The sequence below is a fragment of the Trachemys scripta genome, chromosome 13 (genome assembly GCF_013100865.1).
Source record: "Trachemys scripta elegans isolate TJP31775 chromosome 13, CAS_Tse_1.0, whole genome shotgun sequence".
Classification (NCBI taxonomy): Eukaryota; Metazoa; Chordata; order Testudines; family Emydidae; genus Trachemys; species Trachemys scripta.
The window spans coordinates 10,422,315-10,444,806 of record NC_048310.1 but is presented as its reverse complement, the minus strand read 5'-3'; the positions used below and the strand labels follow the sequence as shown (position 1 = coordinate 10,444,806).

At 41.4% G+C, this 22,492-nt stretch overlaps 1 protein-coding gene across 1 annotated transcript in view; it reads left to right on the top strand.

Moving 5' to 3' along the window:
* The window catches only part of CDH13 (cadherin 13), a 766,947-nt gene that overhangs the window by 672,600 nt on the left and 71,855 nt on the right, over positions 1-22,492 (top strand). Inside the window, exons 9-10 of the mRNA XM_034788956.1 lie at positions 4,491-4,673; positions 5,098-5,351. Of these exons, the coding sequence (XP_034644847.1) occupies positions 4,491-4,673; positions 5,098-5,351 (437 nt within the window). The remainder of the gene's footprint in view (positions 1-4,490; positions 4,674-5,097; positions 5,352-22,492) is intronic.

Below are 22,492 nucleotides of genomic sequence, written 5' to 3'. Positions count from 1 at the left end.
GCAGCTAAAGTGCTTTAAATTCACACCCTAGCTTACTGTGTCTTAACTTCCCCATGTAGACAAGCCCTAACATTCCAAACTCTAAGCAGCTTCAAATAGTCACTTGCTTTGATGGTCATCTGAAGTGCTTGTAAACTGCAAAACACCTAGGTTAATGTAACTTGAAGGTTGGAGTTATCAGGTTTACATTGAAAGGTTACTCCTTTCCCAGAGGAGTTTCAGTTACTTGACCGGCTGGTATCATAAGCTCTGAAGGTTTCTGGCCACACCAGGTCTAAGTGCCCTTTTCTGAATTGCTAACTCACTGTCATTGAAGCCACTGGGAGTTCTGCCTGAAAAAGGAGTAGGCAAGACTGCCTAGTACATAAGAGAACCATTCTCAGTTAAGATATTGTTAAATCAAATGTCCTTAAACTGACTTTCGTGTTCTGTGAACTGGCTGAAAAACCTAAGAATCTCCACCAGCTTTTCCATCAGAGTCCAGCATCATAACTGGGGTGTTCTTCTTTATTTACCTTAAGGGCTAGATCTTCAAAAGGACTCAGCTCCAAATTAGGCACCTAATGAAACGTGACCACGTTTTCAAATTGCTCAGCACCCAGCAGCTCTTGGTATTCTTGATGGGAGCTGCAGGGGAGTACTGAGTGCATATGAAAAATCTGTCCACTTGATTGAGGGGTGGCATTTTCAAAAACACCTATGTGAATTAGGAGCATGAGTCCCAATCCCTCCATTGGGCCTTGACCCTGCCTTTGTTGTTGTCAATGGCAAAGCTCCCATTGATTTTAATGGTGCAGGATCATGGCCTAGGGGCTTAAATAGGAGCTGAGCTCTCTTGAAATTTGGCCCCCTATTTAGATGTCTAAATGGGAGGTGTTGGGTCCTGAACATCTTTGAACATCTGGTCTTTGCAGTGCATGTCTAGTAATTGTACAGAGCCAAGACTGAGAAAAAGCTTAAAATGTGGAATCTGCTGATCTTTTTTTTTTAAGTAAAAAATGTCAATAATAGTAAATGCTCATCTTGCTACTGAGTTGTGGCTGCAGTGGGGCTGGAAGAAGTGGAAGCACCTTGAGAGTGGGAGCGGGGGCATGAAAACTCAACTAGGAACAACTAGGGCCATGTGCCACATGCATCCTCTTCTTCTCCCCCTTCCCCCCTTGCCTTCAATATGTGTATGGGGCGGTTGCTTCTTTCCCTTTCCCTTCTCCCCACCCTCTATACTGCAGGACTCAAGGAAGGGAAAAGCTATTGTATGCTGGCACTGGAGACTCTCTGGCTCACTGCTGCTGCCATTGGTCAGTGGTGGATGATAATAGGAGGGGGAAACTGAAGGGGAAGGAAGGTGGCTGCTGTTCGCTGCCTAGGCAAGGAAGGTGGCTGCTGTTTGCTGCCTAGGCAAGTAGCTATTTTTGGCTTCCCAGTACAGTGACCATGGGCACCGCCATCCATGGTGAGGGCGTCTGCACCAATGTCTTGCACAGCTTAGAGCACCCTCATGTTATCTGTGCTATCTCCAGCATGAAGGAAGGAAGTGGGCTGGGATGCTGGTTTTCAGGCAGGGTGCCCTGCCAGGCCTGAGAGTGTAATGGGCCCATGGTGTTGACACCCACCCTCAGGTTTATAGTCTGGTGCCAGTTGAGACCCACCTCTAAGAAATCATGAGGCGGTGTGATATTGGCTTAGAAAATGGTCTGGTTTTAGGTCCCTGTGACGCAATGGACTGCCTGGGCATTGATCCTGAGTACAACTATGCATGGTGAGAGGGTATGCCTCCATATCTTGCATAGCCTATTGCTGGCTTCATCTTATCTCTGGTGTGGAGGAGGGAGGCTGAGCAGGACTCTTGTTTCCAGTCAGGATCCCTGGGTAGGCCTGAGGGTGTAGAGGGGGCATGGCCATCGCACTCACCCTCATGTTTGCTGCCCCTGGGCCATTGGTGTGCTAGTTGAGCTCTGTACTGGAACAACTCCACTGGGTAGTGTGAGGTTGTGGCTACCCAGTTTGTTAATAGTTGTAAATAAAGTTCAGACCTCCACATTTAACCATACTGTAGGGTATGTTTCTCATTGTTCCTGGGTCAACATCCGATAAACTTTGCAGGGCTGCAGAACTTAAACTGTTAACAGACTGGAGAGGGCTCACTACTGAATTTGCTAATTCAACAAATCAGTCGTGGGACTGAACTTGGAAAGCTGATTTTAACAGAAGTTACAGGTGCTTAGCACCTCTGAGATTCAGGCCCTAAATGCTACAAGAAATGGTGGATTCATTCAAAACGTGAGACCCGAACAAGTGTGCTTTATAAGTTACAGCACTTTTCTATGTGGCGTGGAGCAGCTTCTTGGTAACCATTGCTCCATTATATCTGAGGTTCTTAAAAATATTGTATTTTCTTTTGATCCATTTGAAGTCAAGTTAACATATTGTTAAAATATTATTTCAGGTTAATTAAGCTGTAAATGAGCTTAATGATCTGCCTGAACCGAAGCTCAATAACAAGCTATGTATTAACTCCCAAAATCAAAAGAACCTTTAAATTTCTTGCCAACTGTATTGAAGACGATAGAAACAGACAATCAATAATGTTGCCCTTTTTAGAAAATCAAGTCTGAAGCTGAAGAGCTTGAAATAAATGAATTTTAATGCATGCACTCAGATTCTCCAGATAAATTCAAAAAGGGCTTGAGAACCTAAGTCAAGTCTGTTGGAAAAAAATGAAAAAGAAGACACTGAAGACAGAAAAAGACATAGTTGCCTCCCCTATATTTTAGTATTGGGGATCAAATTGTACCTACAAGTAACCAGATTGCAAAGTCTATATTGTAATAAGATTATAGTTTAGATCTTCTGTCTTGGGTAATATTTGGAAATCCCTGTAACCTCTCAAAGTGTTCTGTTATTATGGGGGGTGAGGTTGATAAGATAGAGCAAAGGACTCCTCATCACTACTCCTTGGGCAAAAGTATTGACACTGCTAGAGTGGTATGATGGATGAATTTTGTCCCTGGGAATAAAAAACAGTATTACCACTGACAAAGCAGCCACAGGCAAACCAGTTAGGGCAGGGGTCGGCAACATTCAGCACGCGGCTCGCCAGGGTAAGCACCCTAGTGGGCCGGGCCAGTTTATTTACCTGCTGATGTGGCAGGTTTGGCAACATTCGGCCCTCACTCGCCGTGGTTCGCCGTCCCGGGCCAACGGGTGCAGCGGGAAGCCGCGGCTAGCACATCCCTCGGCCTGCACCGCTTCCCGCCGCCCCCATTGGCCCGGGACGGCGAACCGCGGCGAGTGGGGGCCGTGATCGGCCGAACCTGCTGCGTCAGCAGGTAAATAAACTGGCCCGGCCCGCTAGGGTGCTTATCCTGGCGAGCCGCATGCCGAACGTTGCTGACCCCTTAGTTAGGGGAATGGGGGCTACTAACATTAGTGAAGTTTGCAGGATGGGGCCATTGAGGGGCTAATCCTGAGAGATGCTGAGATCTCCCAGCTCCTAATGATCTAAATTTGAACTGCAGGTGATCTGTACTTCTCAAGATTGGGCCTTGAGTCTCTCTGAGCCTCAGTTTATCCATCCATAAAATGGATATATCAAAATTCTTCCCCACCACAAGATCATGGAGAGATGTATTCATTACATTAATTCATATAAAGTGCTTCAGCTGCCAGTGCTTTAGAAGTGAGAAATGTTATTGTGTCTGAAATTCATGTGCATCTGCAATGTTTACCTAATATACTCCTGCTAAGTGAGAATAGCGTTCATATACAGTTTGACTGGACCATAATCAAGTTGTAGATTACCCAGGTAAGATTTGGTTAATTGACCTGTAAAATGGCAGCAAACTTCCCATAATGACAGTTCTTCCCTCTGAAAAGAGAATGTAATGCATGATAGTTATGGGAACTACGTAGTAAAATGAACCACAATTTATTCTATCCCAGAGAAACTCATCAGGGAAAAAGCAGGACAGGGACACAAGTCAAATATTTTATTTATTTATGACACTGTAATGAGCAGTTAAAAGAGGGGAACTTTGTAAAAAATCAAAAGGCAAGAATCTTAAAAGAAGAATGAATCGTGTTCCATCCACCCTTTTGCTTTCTCAGTTCTGAATATTTCTTTTTCCAGTAGTTGTGCACTTCCGCACCTCTGTGTGTTATCTGTAGGGCATTAACTGAAGTTACTAGATGATTTTCTTTTCTTCTCAGTCAAGTGCTTTCAAAGGATGTTTTCTATCACATTGTTACTTATCTACAATCTATCAAGAACAGAGGCAGTGCAGTAGTAATACAGTATCTTACTCTTCATGCTCTGGGAATGTATTATTTATGGACTATGAAATTCAGTTTCACTCAAGTATTACATCTTTCTCCTGATGTAAATAATTAATGCTGGCTTGAACAAAAAAACATGTGTGTGGTCATTACTAGAAAACAGTAACTATTATTATTGTTAATAATACTAATACTAATAACAATTATTGTTTTAGTTCCACGCCACAGTAAAGGAAGGAGTCACGGGAGTGATGGTGAATTTATCTGTTGAAGACCGCGATGATCCAGCAACAGGCGCCTGGAGAGCTGTGTATACTGTTATCAATGGAAACCCAGGACAGAGTTTTGAAATCCATACCAATCCGAAGACGAATGAGGGAATGCTCTCTGTTGTCAAAGTAAGGACAATTTGCTTTTGTATAATTGATTATTACTGTGAGGTGCATTACATATGAAAAGGACCAAGTACTGAAATTAGCTAGTCGAAAGTATTTTGTTGGCTTGCAGTTCAGTTTAGGGAATACATGTCACTCCTTTTGTGTTACAATAACCCTGCTGAATCCTGCTTACTGGAAGCTAGTAACTCTGCTACTATGCTAGAGTACATGGTGTGGTTTTGTCATGTGGCTATATATACACAGAGAATGAGATGGAGACAACACAGCTTGTCTGGTGCTGAACTTGGACCAGCCAGCAGGATGTAGCCAGTGATGGTGATGGAGGCGCTGTCCCTTTGTGGCTATTTCTGTCACTTACAAGCTTGGGTGAATGTTATACGTGCTCTTTGCATCTGGTGCTCTGATTTCTTGACATGTCTTCCAGCCTTTAGACTACGAGATCTCAGCATTCCACACACTGCTGATCAAAGTAGAAAATGAAGACCCGCTGGTTCCAGACATAGCCTACGGCCGCAGTTCTACAGCAACAGTTCAGATCACTGTTCTGGATGTAAACGAAGGCCCTGTTTTCCACCCAGACCCAATGACAGTGACCAAACAAGAAAACATCCCCATAGGCAGTGTTGTGTTAACAGTAAGCGCCACAGATCCAGATATCTTGCAACACCAGACTATTGGGTGAGTGAAATATTCTTTACTCTAAGTCTACCAAAAAGTGAATACAAATGTCTGTTGTGCCTGTAGAGCTTGGCTGTTTGTACCACATTCAATTAAATTCATTTGGGATCTGGATTATAAGGAGTGAGGATTTTCTTTTTCATAATGAAGAGCTTCATTATCAGGAAGACAAAGAACTACATGAGGCAGGTGACAATAGTTTTCCATGTTATAAGTTACTGCAATAGAACAATTCAGTGCCACAAGCGGTGGAGTGAAATAGTTACGATACAGAGTTCTTAGAATGATTTGTAACCTGCTTCTAATTCCTTCCCCACCCTCCTCACCCCACCCCTGCCCAGGAGATCACAAGAAAACTGTTGTTGTTGTTTTTAATTTTAAACTAGTTTATGAGAATAATTTCTCTGTTTTTCAGATGGATGAACCAGGCTTATATTTATTTCTAACGTCTTTAATGAAGTAATTATTATCCACCGAGATTCAAGGGCTACAGGAATAATAAATGCTCCTCAACTAAGCAGTGGCATCTAATAATAAACTTACTTCTGGATAAAGGCCAACTAAGAGAAATGCAAGGATCATAGACTCACAGAAATGGGGGGCTGGAAGGGAACTTGAGAGGTCATCTAGTCTAGCCCTCCGCACTGACACAGGACCAAATAAACCTAAACTACCCCAACGGGTGTTTGCCTAAACTGTTCTTGAAAATTTTCAATGACAGGAATCCCACAACCTGCCAGGAAGCCTATCCCAAGACTTAACTATCTTTAAAGTTAGAAAGTTTTTCTCAATATCCAGTCTAAATCTCTCTTGCTGCAGATTAAGATCATGACTTCTTGTCTTACCTTTGGTGGACATGGAGAACAGCTGGTCACTGTCCTCTTTATAACAGCCTTTAACTTTTCTCATAGGTTAGGTTTTCTAAACTTTTTATCAGTTTTGTTGCTTTCCTCTGGATTCTTTCCAATTTGTCCACATCTTGCCTAAAGTGTGGCACCCAGAATTGGACACAATACTCCATGTGAGACCTAAGCAGTGCTGAGTTGAAGGGGACAACTACCTCCCTTGTCTTACATACAACACTCCTGTTAATACACTCCAGAATTATATTAACTTTCTTTGCAACTGCATCACATTGTTGATTCATATTCAATTTGTGATTCTCTATAACCCCCAAGATCCTTTTCAGCAGTAATATCACGTATCCAGTTATTCTCCATTTTGTAGTTGTGCATTTGATTTTTCCTTCCTAAATGCAGTACTTTGCACTTGTATTGACTGAATTTCATTCATACCAATTGTCCAGTTTACCAAGGTCCATTTTCATTCTTATCCTATCATCCAAAGTGCTTGCAACTCCTCCCAGCTTGGTGTCATCCATAAATTTTGTAAGCACACTCTCCACTCAATTATCCAAGTCATTAATTAAAATATTAAATAGTACCAGACCCAGGACAGACACCCAAGGGAGCCCACAAGATTTGCTGTCCCAGTTTGACAGTGAACCAATCAACACTAATCTACAATTCCTCAGGTCCTCTGTGTTCCCTTTTTAAAAGATGGGTACTATGTTTGCTCTTCTCCAGTCCTCTGGGACCTCACCTGTCCTCCATGGCTTCCTGAAGATAATTTATAATGGTTGCAAGAATGCTTCAATTAGTTCCTTAATGCATCCCAGGGTGAATTTCGTCAGGCCCTGCCGACTTGAATACATCTGACTTATCTAAATACTCTTTAACCCGCTATTTCCCTATTTTGGCTTGCATTCCTTCCCTCTTGTTGTTAATATTAATTATGTTGAACATCTGGTCACAATTAACTTTTTTAATGAAGACTGAAGCACAATAGGCATTAGGCACCTCAGCCTTTACTTGTTATTAGCTCTTCCCCCTAAGTAGTGGACCTACACTTTTCTTTGTCTTTTTCTTGCTCCTAGTGTATTTCTAGAACAAATTCTTATTGCTTTTCATGTCCCTTGTTAGATGTAACTCATTTTGTGTCTTGGCCTTTCTGATTTTTTCCCTACATGCTTGTGCTATTCTTTTGTATTCATCCAAAGTAAATTGTCCATATTTCCACTTTTTGTAAGATTTCTTTTTGATTTTCAAGTTATTCAAAAGCTCCTGATCGAGCAATATTCATTTCTTCCTATTCTTCCTGCCTTTCCTTCACATGAAGATTGTTTCCTGTTCTGCCTTCAATATTGTCTCTTTGCAAAACTGAACTATTTTTTCCCCTTAGATATGCTCCCTTAGATATGGGACTTACCTACATGTTCTCTGAGTTTGTTCAAGTCTGCTTTTTTGAAGTCCATTTTCCTTATTGTGCTGTTCTTACTTCTTCCTTTCCTCAAAATTGTGAAATCTATCATTTCATGATCACTTTCATTTAAACGGCCTTCCATGATCAGATTCACAGCCAGTATCCCTGTTTGTCAGAATCAAGTCTTAAAAGTCTGTCCTTGGTTACTTCCTCCACCTTCTGAAACAATAAGTTGTCCCCAATACTTTCCAAGAACTTACTGAAGATTTTGTGTTTTGCTGTATTACGTATCCAACAGATGTCTGAGTAGTTAATGCCCCCACCCCTCATTACTTACCAAATTTGGATGTTTGTTATTTGTTCTAGAAATGCCGCATCTACCTCCTCCTCCTGATTTGATGGTCTCAAATAGATCCCTACCATGTTTCATTTCCCCATTAATCTTCACCCAGAGATATTTAACTGGTCGGCCTTTCACCTCCTCTGGACCTCAGAACAACTGTATATATTCTTGATGTATAAAGCAACACTTCCTCTTTTTTTCCCCTTCCTGTCCTTCCTGACCAAGCAATACTGCTCTATAGAAATATTCCAGTTATGAGGTTTACCCCCTTCAAGTCTCAGTGATGCCAATTAAGTTACAATTTAACTTGTGTACTAAGCCTTCCAGTTCTTCCTGTTTATTCCCCATACCCCTTGCAGTTGCATATAGACTTTTAAGATGTTAAGCAGATTTCCCCACTCTTTTCCATTTTGTTGCTTCTATGACACTATTGTCATTTTTCATTCCCTCCACCCACATCTTCTAGTCCTCTATCAAGGTCACCTTTTTATATCTACCAGTGGGCTTTTGTCACTTGCCCCCTTTTGAGCCTAATTTAAAGCCATCTTCTCTAGGTTGGCTAGTCAGTGTCCAAAAATACACTTCCTCTTCTTGGTCAGGTGGACCTGATCTCTTCCCAACAGTCCTCCTTTTCGGAATAGCGCCCCATGGTCGAGGAAGCCAAAGATGTCCTGTCAACACCATCTGTACAGCTTTGCACTCATCTCCAGGGTGCATGTGTCTCCGCCTAGGCCCTTATCCTCAACTAGGAGGATGGAAGAGAATCTCACCTGCACCCCCACCTTCTTCAGCCTTGCTCTCAGAGCCCTGTAGTCAGTGATCATGTGTTATGGGTCAGACCTGGCAGTATCATTAGTGCCCAAGTGGATGAGCAGCATGGGATAGTGGTCAGAAGGACGGATGAGCGTTGGCAAGCTTTCTGTAACATCTCAGGTGCAGGTTCCAGGCAGGCAATACTCCTCCTGTGTCACGTTAACAGATGGATGCTTCTGTCCCCCTCAGAAGGGAGTCCCTGACCACCACCATCTTATGTCTTCTCCTCTCAGGGGTGGTGGCCATGAGTCCCCCAGCCTTGGGGGAGGGGCAAGTGACTTCTCTTCCTCAGCCATTGGGATCTACTCCTCTCTTGTTGCCAGCACAGCATTCTGGAATGGGTGACTCACCCTCTCTCACTCAGCCACCTCTAATTGCTGGCCTAGTTAAAAAAAATTACACTGCCCTCACTTCAAAGAGCCCCACTTGAATTCAGGTGTTAACCCACCTAACTGCAGGGCGATCTAGCCCAGACAGTCAGCAACTGAGCCTAGATTTCAACCACACCATACCACACAGCAAACCAGTAAATTATCCCAGAGTCCTACTAACCTGGATGACAAGATCCTAACACAGAGAAGTGCTAATTTTTTGCCCGCCAAAGTTAATCAATAGCAGGAAGGCAGAAAACCCCAGAGATATTCAGCAGCTGGCTAGCTCCCTTAGCTGTCTTCCTCTCATCAGCCATGTGATGATGTCTTCTGTACTATAGAAATATAATTCATCCATATACACTGTCTCTGAGGAACAGAGTTGGCAATTATTAAGTGCTGCCATCTTTTCATATTTAAAAATGGAGAATCAATTTTAAAGCTATTTTATGGCATATGATTGCTATGTTCCTGGGGTGAATCTCTTGAGACTGCAGGCTATATTAGGCAGCTTATGATGATGATCTACCAGTGTTCTGGGAAGGCTCCTGTGGAAAGAGGAAAATAATTTTTCCAGTCCAAAAAAAGCAGATTATTTTTACAGTTAAAAATGGTTCCTGGAGTCTCTGGGGAACTGGATGAAAATTTAGAAAGAACACACAAGTCATACAATGATGTTAGTCTCAAAATAGCATTTTCTTTGCAATGATGTTAATTCTACCTTCCTGCGTATCAAAGGAGGCGTTTCAATCAGATGCTTAGACACTTGACCTGGACGAGGGAAGCAAAACTGGGTGGAGCGAGGATGTAGAATGCAGAAGGGAGGACCAGAGGCTGTAGCCTGGGGAGTCCCTCTCCAGATCAGCTGCCTTGTCGGTCATTAAAGATTGAGAGGGGGCATGTGAGGAGAAAAGTCAGTGAGCAGCCACTCTTTGTAATGTGCTTCCCAGGAGAGTTTCCAGTTAGAAATGGAGCCTTGTTGCAGGGAATTGAAGATGAATGATAGAAAGGTGCCATAGAATAATGTAAAAGGGATTAAGAAACATTGTGCTCTGATTTCCCTAAGGATTCTCTTGGGCAGTGCAGTCTGTGACCCCTTCTCCTGAGTCCCTACTGCATGACGTTGCAAACACCATTTTCATGAAGGAAGAATGATGTTTTGACTTTATGATAAACTTCATGGCGATTTAGAAGTAATTTTTTACCCTTCTGTATTTCCTTTTTTCCATGAGAGGGAGCAACAAGGCCATGGATAAGCTATGTAGCTCAAACGGTGTTGGCCTGCTCCTGTATTCCTTGTTTACCCTACACTCCAGGCAAAATCAATTGAATCTTTGAGTGCCCAGTGATTGCAGGGCAGGCACTAAGGCTCTACCTGTAGAGACCAGAATGCCAATCCATCTCAGATGTGTGGATTTGTCCATCATCACAAGGATTGTTTAGAAGTGACTGGCCACTTCTTACGGAAGATTAGTCTATGGATCATTAATGAAATTCAATGTAAATAAGCATGTATCAGCATAGTGTTGTGAAGGATTGGACTAGGGCGGGGATTAAAATGATGTGAAGATGAATTTAAACAGGTAAGAGTACTCAACATTTAATGTAGGGGGAAAAGGTACTGCATATAATTAAAGATTTCAGTTCCCTGCATCTCAAAAACATCTAGTTAATAGACTATGAATATTTTGTTTTTCTGTATCAAGAGTACCTGTAAACTTTGTCACTTAAAAATCAGTTTATCTGAAGGATGGATCTTAACTGATGTCATTTCCCCTGTTTTTTAAACGTATTTATTTATTGAATGCATTTTTAGCCATTCATTTCATTTTAGTCTTTGCTCCGGGGAATTCCTATTTCATTCACTATTATCATAGCTTTCTGTTGATGGATGGAAAAGAGCTGTGGAATTTCTATCACGTCAGATACAGCAATATGACCCTCAGGTGCATTATTCAAAGCCTGACTCATGTAGAAAAAAAGTCCCATATTCCCTTTGGTGTTGGTATTGAGTTTAGCATATACAGGGCTAAATTTATTGATAGTTTTAAGTATTTTCATGGGAGCTATTTGATAAGAAAAGGCTCATTAATTATTTGCAATGTTTGATCTTGTTCTGCTAAGAGAGCAGCCCCAAGAGAATAGGGAGTATACGTGAAATGAGTTAAGAAAATCATGCAGTAGGTTTTTCTTATAATCCTGAATCTGCTATCTGTACTTCTCAATCAGACTTGCTGATTTTGCCAATTTTTTTAATGATTATGTTGGGAATGCAAATTATAGGTGGTATTAGTGGATCGCTGGGAACTCTAGTTTGCTTTTCAAATAGCATATATAGCCAGCCAAACAGCATAAATCCTTTTGCAATCTACCACTAGTCACAACCTGCTGCAAAAGACTCCTGAAATTCTGAATAATAATAGCTCATAAGCTAAACGAAAGGTTCCCAGAGCTCACAACCTAATGTGGACAATATCTGCACTGCCAAAAATTGGAATTTTCTTTTACCCAAAAGAGAGGTTTTCTTCTCTCATCCTGAACATCCAGAAAAAGAAAAACAATGAGGTGTAGAGGGCTGAGAGTGGATAGTGATCATGTACAAGGAAGTATTTTACAAGACAAGGACTATTAATTTTATAAGGAGAAAAACAAATGGGAATATAATAGGAGTATGGAAAATAGTGTGTGACTCAGAATAGACTAATCAGGCTGTATATATCTACTTTTTGATACAAGATATAGAAAACACTGAACAAAATAAATAATAGAGAAAAGGAAGGATTTTTCATGCAATGCAATGTAATTAAGCAGTGGAACTCACTGCTGCTGGGTATTATTGAAGCAAATAGCTTATGAAGAGTCAATAAAGGATTAGACATTTATATGAAAGGGAAAAGCATTTGCAATTTAGCTAGGGTAAAATTGCATGTATTGTGGAAAAATGCTCTGTAGTTCTCACCAGTGGATGTACTGGTATAGTAAGATCAAATTTTCAAGCAGGCATAATACAAAGTGCACATTCACTAAGCCTTAATGGGCAAGTGCAAGTCATGGTTTGTGTGTGCATGCCCACATCCCTGATCCATGCATCTGTGTGAACCGCATGCCCAGGTCCCTGATCTATGCATCCATTATTCCCAACAAAATACATATGTCAGTTGCAAAATATATGTCTGTACAGATAGAGGTCTGAGGGGTTTTGTTCACGTCACTCACCTTTGTTTTCAGCGTATTGCAGCTAATGTATGAGACCATTCAGTGCCAAAAAGGTATTTTCAATTTGCTGTACCTACAACTAGGAGGTGCTGGTAGCTATTAGTAATTACCAGCAACATAGGTTAATCTACTGTGTTCAGTGCAACAACTACACCTTAAAAACCATGAATATAACATAAACAAACATTTCTGTACCATGGTTCCAAATCAAACTGAATCTATTCTTTGAGCACCAAATATCTGAATCTGATTTAAATGACTTGTCTCTTTGGAAAACATAGCTTGCCTTATAAAGATCCTATAGGCATCTATATTTTTGAGACAATTTTCCTTCTAGTTCTTCAACTTGAAGTATTCAAAGACTCCAAGTATTTGCAAGAATCAAAACCCATGAACCTGTAGGTCTAGATATGGGTCTGCATATGGTTACCAGTGCACCTGCATTAACATTCGAGTTGTTATTAGAGTTATAAACGGATGTTATTAGAGTTATAAACATCATACTGAGAACTAAAATGCACAACCATACACTGCAAGAGCCAAGTCCAATTGTGCCTTTAGTTACATCTGTTTAAATCTAGAGTAATCTTAATTTCAAGCCAGGCCTTGGACAATCCTGTCCTGATCTGTAGTCAATGGAAAGGATCTCCTTGAGTACAGTGGAATTTGAATCAAGCCTTCAAAACAAGAACCTGTAAACAAAACCAAAAGAGTTTCTCACAATTTACACTAATGTAACTGAGAGCAAAATTAGAAGTGGGCTGTAGTCCACGAAAGCTTATGCTCTAATAAATTTGTTAGTCTCTAAGGTGCCACAAGTACTCCTGTTCTTCTTTTTGCGGATACAGACTAACACGGCTGTTACTCTGAAATGTGTCCACAGGGAGAAAGCAATGGAACCAGTTAACGTACAATTGCAATTTTAATACTGATTAACCTATATTTTTTTTGGAAGTATTCAGTTCCTTCTACAGCTCCCAACTTTTTATTATAATAATAATAAATAATAATAAATCCAGAAGTCCCCTTATTAATTATAATCCAACAACTTATTAATAGACTGATAATGAAGTTTCTCAAATTTGATTTCTTAATCCGGGATCACTGTTATTTTTGTGCCAGATTTAAGAGTTTAATTTTGGGTGCCTCTTTCTCACCTCTGAAATTTTAATCAGAAGTTTCAAGGGTATGTGTCAATGAGAAGTTAAAGGCCAAATTTAATAACATTTCTACCTTGGGAAATTAAAAGAAGAGCCTTGGTTTCTGAAATCCATTATTAACAATAGATCTTAATTAAACATAGTTACCGGCCTCAATAATTTGTCTGCATGGAGAGATCAGTTTTGTCATTTCTTTGCTCTTTGGATTCAACAAGTACAGGATACACAATAGTTAGACTTCAAACTAAGTGTAACTAAGTTGTTTACTGCAGTGTGCTTATAATTTTTAATTAAAGCAATGCTCTCTGGCTTCATGTTTTATCATGGCAATATATTTTTATTACCTACTCTGCTCTAGGATTTTTAATTATTTATGTAAGTATATTATTGCAACTTTCATTCTTGGTAAGTGATGTGACTGGTTGCTGTGGAAACATCTCCAGGAAAAAAAATAGTTTATGGAATACAGCATGTATAATTAATTAAATAACAAAATTAAAATGGCCTTAATTCATATCTGACAAGATGTATTTGAAGCTGGAGTGCTTAGAAATAGAACCCGTGCTAGAATGAGGTTCATAGGAATGGAAACTTTATTAAAATTATATGCAATAATTTTGGCAACTCATCTGTAGTCAATCCCAGTTGATGCCATATAATATCAAGGATGTCTGAATAGATAGCTGAAGGTCACTGTCGTAGTTTGTACAGCACCTAGCGCAGTGCGGTCCTGATTCATAACTTGGGCTCCTAAGTACAATAATACAAATGAATTAATAAATAATAAGACTGATGAGGTCTCAGCTGCATTACTTTGAAAGCCAATGTGGTTATTTTACAGTAAATATGACACATTAACAATCCTAAGGTCTGATTCTGATCTCATTTACAATGCATTTGAAGTCAGTGGAAATACACCGATATGAAACCAGAATATCTCCAGTGGCTTTGGTGGTATGGCTCCTCATTTATACTAGTGACAATGAGATCGTAATCAGTTCTTGCTCTTCATAGCCTGGTGTCCAAATAACAGCTGTCTATGTTGAAATGTAAAACAGACTTTGTTTTACTTCTTATATTGGACTTGAGCCTTAGCGCAAAACACTGACACATTCTAATGGGGCTGCTTTCCTGAATAACAGACTGTGAAAGTAATAATGCTGAACCCTGGTCTACACTACAAACTTATGTTGGTATAACTATGTCACTCAGGGGTGTACCGCTGCAGTGTTGTAAGTGTTGACAAGCCCTGAGTCTCTCAGGACATGAGTTAAAGAATGATACTTATTTTTTAATATCTTTGCTCAAAGTGCAACCGGGCAGCAAAGTGTCTACTAAGTCCATTGGTGGTTACTTTTACAAGTGAGCCAGATTTTGCTCTGGTCCATCTTCAGGAACCTAGAGTCAGTGTTTAGTGCAGTCCACTGAAGTCAGTGGAGATCCTGCAGATTTCTGCTGGCGTAAGTGAAAACTGCCATGTTTCATCTTTGAAAAGATGGAGCAGTTTCCTAACGACCTGTAAGGTAGTGTTGAGACTACATTAAATGTGAAATTTGCAAGCTCGGTGAGTTCATCCTGACTTCCAAACATTGGAGAAACTAAGCAGATTTCAGTGGAATAAAGAAATGGTTTACGTCCGTTATTCCCATTTGTGCTGCCAGTTCCTAGTTTTATATGTAGTGAAATCAGAAGCTATGCATCATTAAACTAATTCAAGAAATGTATTTCATTCTCTGCTGCAAGTTGGGTTTTTTCAAGCAAATCAGAGCACCCTCTGTCCAAGAATGATGAGACTTCAAACAACATTCCTCGCCAACTGTTAAGGGATTAATTTTGCATACTCCAATGCATACTGAGTCTTTTTTAAGACACACTTTTATTGTAGGCATGGGTCAATAAACTTGCTTTAGGTTGCACTGCAATCATTTTAAGGAAGTACTATATAATGAGAGAGGGACAGCAAGTCTCAAAGTAAGAGTGCATGCTTATGAAGTAATACACGCAGTCCTTGTTAAATATGTCTTCCCGAGTCAGAAAGGGTTGTCTTTGGACCCCTAACCTCAGGAGATTGTTTTCCTTATACAGATAGAAAAATAGATCTTATTTTTAAAAAATAATGGCTGAGCCATACTCTCAGTTGCAGCACCAGGGTTTTTCATTTTAAGTTACACCCAAGAGCATCTTGAGTTAGCTCTGCAGCTGTATTTATGGCCTGTCCAAAATCCACGCCCTGGGAATTTGGAGCGCATCTCTAAATCTGAAGATGATGTATATTGGGGAGTACAAACTGCTTTAAAAATAATGGAGATGGAGAGGGAAATCATGAGAACTTGGCCTAAGGTACAGGTCATTCCTATCCTCCCCTTCCTGCCAAAATCTTTGAAACACAAAGCATTGCCTCCAGAGACGCTAATTGTAGCAGTGGAATCCAGAGACAGGGGAGTGGAAGAGGCTTGAATCACCTCATTCTGAAAGAAACAGTCCTGCCCATTCCTTCATGCTCTAGAGGGAATTCTTACAGACCACCCTGCAGAACAGCATTTTCACTGAAAACCTTTTTTTGTACGTGGTTATAGTAGCAGTGTAAGTATATTGGTGTGTGAGCTGTATTGTGGTGTAGTTGTAATACTAATATTCAGAGAGAAGAAACTTTGAATGAAAGATTCACGTACATTGCTCCTTGGTAATCTGAACAAACTGACGTGTCTTTCATTTATTAAGTGGTGAGATAAATGTGCAATTCTCCCCCTGTGTAACAAACTGTTTAGACTAACAGTAAAATGAGAAAAGGAGTGAAGATATTGAGTTTGGAGGGGCTTCTAGAAAGGGATGGGTATGCTTGATTCTCTTCACACACCACTTTTACATGTATAACTCAAGTAGGGTTACGAGGGGTGAGAAGAAAATTGGGTCCAAGATCTATCAGTGTTTCTCCTGTTCTGAGAATTATTTGCAGCTAAAGGGCATTTGGCTGGCACTGCCTGGAGAGATAACACACATTGAATTAACTGTGAGGAAGCAGCTGGCAAGAGAATCTCTCTGGTGGGAACAAACTAGTGAAATGAGACTGAAGAGAATCAATGGCTGGAGTAAAATCCTTAGGCTGGAGAGAATTTAAAAATCTGCCAGATCTGGAAACCAAGTCCTACCAAATCTATGAAAGGAGGCTGAACACGACCACACAGGTGGGGAACCCTGATATCTCATCCGCACCTCACACACCACCACAACCACCAAACATTCTCCTCAACCTTAGAGCTGGACAAAGAGATAAGTTCCACCGGAAAGAAGAATCTCACCCCAAGTGCATGAGGCAAGTTCCCTGAGGAAAGGAGAGTCTCTTTCCTGCATGAGTATAAAGAATTAAGCCAAGCGGTCTTAATTGATCCGACAAATAAGAAGCCAGACTATGTAGGTTAAGTCATTGCAAGAAGGGAATGAAGAATTTGTTGCGGAAATGAAGATTGCCCTGTGTTTATTGATGTACGGTCATGCCCTGAAAATGAGGCCGTGCTTCCTCACTCCCTGAAGCATTGTTGGGTACTCCTTCATGGATGTTCTGTGGGCTTTTAAGCCAGGGATAAAGGAAAAATGATGAACATGGGATAGGCTTCTCTCTGCCACTTGCTGTACAGATTCTAATGAAGCAGAACCAGAGCAGGAATAAATGCTGCTTTGGGTCTCCTCCATGGATGCTTCTGACAAATCATGAAGGGAACCAGCCTATGGTACCATGGCTGTGGATGGAGCCACATTGGCAGTGGTGAGGAACAGCAGCAGAGGCAGGATTCATTGATCTGGAAAGTTCTTTCATAGGCTGGGAACCTTCACGTTGTCTGAATTCCACAGGTCCTCAAGTCCCTTGTGGAAATATTTGGCAAGAGACCTTACATCTCCTTTCTGAGATATCCTGCCCCTCCGATCCACCCTTGCTGGTTTCTCCTCCATGGAAGGAGGTGATCTGACTCAGATACAAACAGAGAGGCCAGGTGGGTATCTTTAAAAACAGCTGGTTTGAAGTTCTGAAATTACCTCACGAGTAGCATGGAAGGAATTGAGAACAGCAGCTGCTCTAAGAATTAGAAAGATGAGTGAAAAATTGCCTCCGGCCAAAATGCAGTGTGGGCCAATTCCTGGGATCCCATGGACCAGTTCTCAGCACAAGTCAGGGTGCGGGGGGGGGGGGGGGGGCACCTTTGAGCTTCCTAATCCTGGGCTCTGCACTGTGTGCTGATTAGAGCAGTCTTCACTCTTACTCGGGCTCCAAACAGCAGCATCAGCAGAGGAGTTGATATGGCACCAGGCCTTTATGGGCACAAGGATTCCCCAGTTATGCCCCTTTTACCTTGGCCACACCCTGTGCACTTGCTGCAATGAGCACCGTTATGGTGCAGAAGCTACCACGGTGTCTCTTTGTCAGCCAAGGATCACCCAATGCTGGAGGGGAATCCTCTGGTGGTAGTTAAACTGGGTTTAGGGCAGTTTTCCAGCAGGATAGCAGCACAAAGCTGGCTTAATGAACCAGAAGATCTGGCTCAATCTCCTTTCCTGTAAGCCCTGTGGCTAGACGCTGTAGAGGGAGTTCTCTGCTTCCATCTGTTGGGGAAACAGTGTGAAGAACGGCCACAGAGCTGCTTCATCTGCATAAGATATATACCCAGAACTCTAGGTGGACGAACAAGCTCCAGAGGGGAAGGAGCGATCTGTTCCCATCTGTGAGTGAGCAGGGAGATATACAGCTACAGAGAGCTTCATTTGCATCAACTTTCTAACCCAGAATTCTTCTAGAGCCACCATCATGGTACAATAGCTCAGAATTGGTTGAGTAATAGAACTGAACTGAGAAAAGGGGGAAAGATTCCTATCTCATGGCAAGGAGTATACCCGTAATGGCAAGAACTCTGTTCAAGAGTGCTATATGCTACTGATTCTTATCTCCAGAGGATCCTATGCTGTTGAAGGGACTTCACTGCGAGAAGTGATGTAGACTGTGCAATGGGAGGTGATGCAGAGGCAGCTCCATGATGGGATGCAATGCAGGAAGACTTCTTCACTAAAGCCTCAGAGGATAGTAGCACTCTAGGGAGGACCCTTGTAACCAGCTACTAAATAAAGCTGACATCTTGATAGCTGGGTTAGGTGGTAGAGCCTCAGGACAGGCCCAGGCAGCACTTCCCCAGGGACTGGAGACAGGCCTGCCTGAGCACACCTCAGGACTCTGGGACTATGCTATCCACTGACACCAAACTGTGAGTGGGGTTTAGCAGATGGGGCAGGGAGAAGTGATGTGGTAATAGACATTTGCCTATTGGACGTTCACACTGGTAGGCAAGGAACCAAGCTAATGGACAATTGCCAAAGTCACAATGGAGGAGTGTTTTACTGAGCATTCATTTAGATATAGCATTGCTGCGTTTTCCCAGGTTGATGCTGTTTTCCTTTCCCCTCTACTAAAGTTGTCTTTGTTTCATATGCAGACTTAGTGCTTGTGAGTGGGGAAGTATTGCCTATTAAGCATGCCCACATAAAGTGTTCAGTAATCCCAGAAATTCTGTGGGTGGGGGGAGTTCAAGATGCTGATCTTTTCTTAGGTTTCAAAGAGACCCTGAGCTTATTTGAACTCAGCCCTTGTTGCTGCCAATAACGCCTGACAGAACAGTTACATTCCTAAAATGTGCAATCTGCCCTACCCTGTCTATAAACCATATTTAATGTGTTGTTAAAGTTACACATGATGATAGACTTGAGAATGTGTTTGTTTTCATGTAATCAGAAAAGCCATCAAAACCAATAAAAACCTCCCCTGATATTTCCCTAAGAGCTCCAAATTCTTGATTAACAAGGATGAATGTAACATTTTAAGGGGAGTCTAATTAGACCCTCTTTTCCCCCCCTGCAAAACAGCATTATTTCACATAATGTTTTCAACTGTGTCAGTGCAGAGAATGAATTGCTCTGAACCGTAAAATTATAGGGCACATTTTTCATGTCACTGACTAAACAATATTGCAGTTCTTCTAGAGAACTAAAACAATGGGGTATATAAGTCACAAGTTATGCCCATAGTGCAAGATAGATCCTGATAATAACTCACTTTGTCATTATTTTATGCCGGTTACAGAATAAGAAGATACTGACCCCTTGTAAGAAGTGAGAAGCATCTTGGTTATTATATATTTGGATATTAAATGTAGGGATGTTGTGTGAGGTGGTTGGGTCACTATGAAGTTGGGGGTAAAAAATGCAGTTAATAGTTCATGTTTCATGAAATTCTGGAGTTCCACACAGCCAAATTATATTTGAAAAGTTCTAAAACACTTCCACTGTGCTCTTAAGGAAAGGTGTTTGTGTGATAATAAGTATAGAAGATAACTCATGAGACCACTGTTATTCTATAAGCAAAGGCCAGGCTGTAATAGTAAAAACAAAAACCTGAACAAGAGCTTGCTGTAGGACATCCATACCGAATGAGACCAATGGTCTGTCTCATGCCGAATACTGTCTCCAACACTGGCCAGAGAAAAATGCAATAAGCCCTTTGTCATTGTTGTGTACCTCTAAACTTCCCTCTTTCGACCAGATCCAAAACCAGAATTTGTATAACAGAAGAGTAGCTATTTTCCTGGTATTCATGTCCTGGGTGCACAAAGGGCATGTTGGAATTCTTGCAGATCCCTTTGGCCTGGTTTGAAGATCCAAGAGATTCAGATGGTGTCAATATACTTCATATAAGTGTGGGTTCGCTCACATCTAGTATCCATGAGGTCAGGGCTGACATTTTGGCCACTTTGAAATCACTGGCAAAATTCCCATGAGGCTGGGTCTCTGGTGTCTAGAAAGGAGCCATTCCCATACTCAGGTCTTCCACAGTGCTGCACATAGTACTGTAGCTGCTAGTGTTCCAGGTGCTGTTCAGCCATGAATCACCCTGATCTGTGCATTTCTAGGAATTAAGCATCCCATCTTCTTTCAAAATCACACGTGGCTATTCTTAGAATGGAATTTAAGTTCAGCTAGGAAATTATTAGAAGGTTTTAGCACTCATTTTTCACTAAACAGAGCTCTGTGAAGTTACTGTAATAGAAAAAATCTTGCAGAGTTGAATTGGAATTTTTCTATTAGCTGAGTAATAAGGAGCCCAGTTTCTGTAAAATAGTTTTTGCGTGTAAGTGAAATTATGCACTTTGTTAAGCAGTGGCAAGTCTACACTTCCACACTTGGCTCAAGCAGACGTCACCCATGAATCAAACTTTCTGTGGGTTTATGACCAATTTGTGCTATGTACCCATGCACACAGAGACATACTCCACAAACAGGTAGGTAATTAATATCCATGTGGTACATTGTTTGCAGAGTCGTATGATAATGGTGTCTATTATGCACATCTGGCCAGTAATGTGTGTGTTCAGGGCCTATTAAACACGGGGGCCATTTCAAAAATTCAATTTTTTTCAATCAACTCACCAGATAAATGCTTCATCCTTTCCCTTGCAAATATGAAATTCCCTACATAACTCTATCTGTGTAAACCCCAGGTTGCGTGATATTCAGTCTTGAGCTAGTGATAGATTTTTTTTAATACATAAAATGTTGCAGATTTAAAGTTTCTTACCTCATGACTCTGCAGGGCTATAAACAGGAACTTTATACTATCGGAACAGGAGGCTTTCAGCTTCACAATGGAACACGCAGCACTTACATCTTAAGTGTTACATCTTAAGTTCTTTTAACAATTTTCCATAGCTTCCTCTGAGCCATGTAAAGTTGGAGTTGGACTCTGGTACCTATGGTGTTTGACTTTATGGGGGAATGGATATAGAAAGAAAATCAATTCAATATGTACACCCCTTTAAAACATTCCTAAAATAGGTTTTCTGTAACAAATGTGACATTTGCAGTGTCCCTGTTAAAATCTACCCAAATCTGGGCAAATTATAAGGCTCTGAAAATTGCATTTTGCACATGGTCAGTAGAGGTGTGGCAGCATTAGTCTCTAAAGATTCCATATGCACTGAGCATAGGAGATGTATGGGGATGGAGCATGCTCCGTGCATAGAAGATGTATGGGGATGGGCTATGCTCCTGTATCAACGGACTGTGCATGCAGTGTATCTACAGAGCAACTGAGCATAGGCCATCCCAGCGCTGCAGAGGTTCGGGCCTTTTCCTGCAATTGCTTCGCCAGGCTTCTTGGGCCTGCTGTGGTGTCAGACACCGAAATTACAATTGGGACGATGGCCTCTCTTGTGTTTTGAATGCTCCTACTGCTGGTGCTCAGGCAGTTTTGATGAAAAGAAGGAAACAGCCTCCCTCAACGGCAGAGGAATGAGCAGAGCTAAGGACAGGAGCAAGAAGTGGTCGGGGTTGTGGACAGGCGAGGAGGGCATAGGGACCAGGAGGCGGGCTCTGGGACAGGACCTGAAGGGGGTTACAGTAATAGCAAAGGAAGAAAGAGAGAGGAGCTGATGCAGGAAGGGAAAGGATAGGAACAAATGGGGGCAGAGACAGGAGATGATTAAGGGCAGGATAGGGAGCAAGCCGGAGTGTAGATAGAAGCAGAAGGGAACAGGGTAAGGTCTGGGGGAATAAGGGGAGAAGGGTTATAAAACACACTCCCCTCCAGAACAGAAACTGAACCCAGGATTCCAGCATCTCAACATTCCTCTGCTGTCTAACAAATAGTTGTGAAATCCACTGGCAAAGTTTGTGTCTCATCTCCCTGTAGTGGCTGGACCACATAGAAAATAAGTCTTTTGCTACCTCTTACTCCTCTCTACCTAATGGACTGTGCTGTGAATCTAATGGTTCCAGCACTGAAGATGACCCCTGTGGTGGCCAGCAGGATTTCACTTGATAGTATTTCCATTTTTTAATATACTTTAAAAAAAAAATCAAAACAAATTGCATTAAAAATGATCAGAATAACATTAAAGTTGCAAAGTCAAGCACTCAAAAGTTAGAAAATGGCAGGATTAA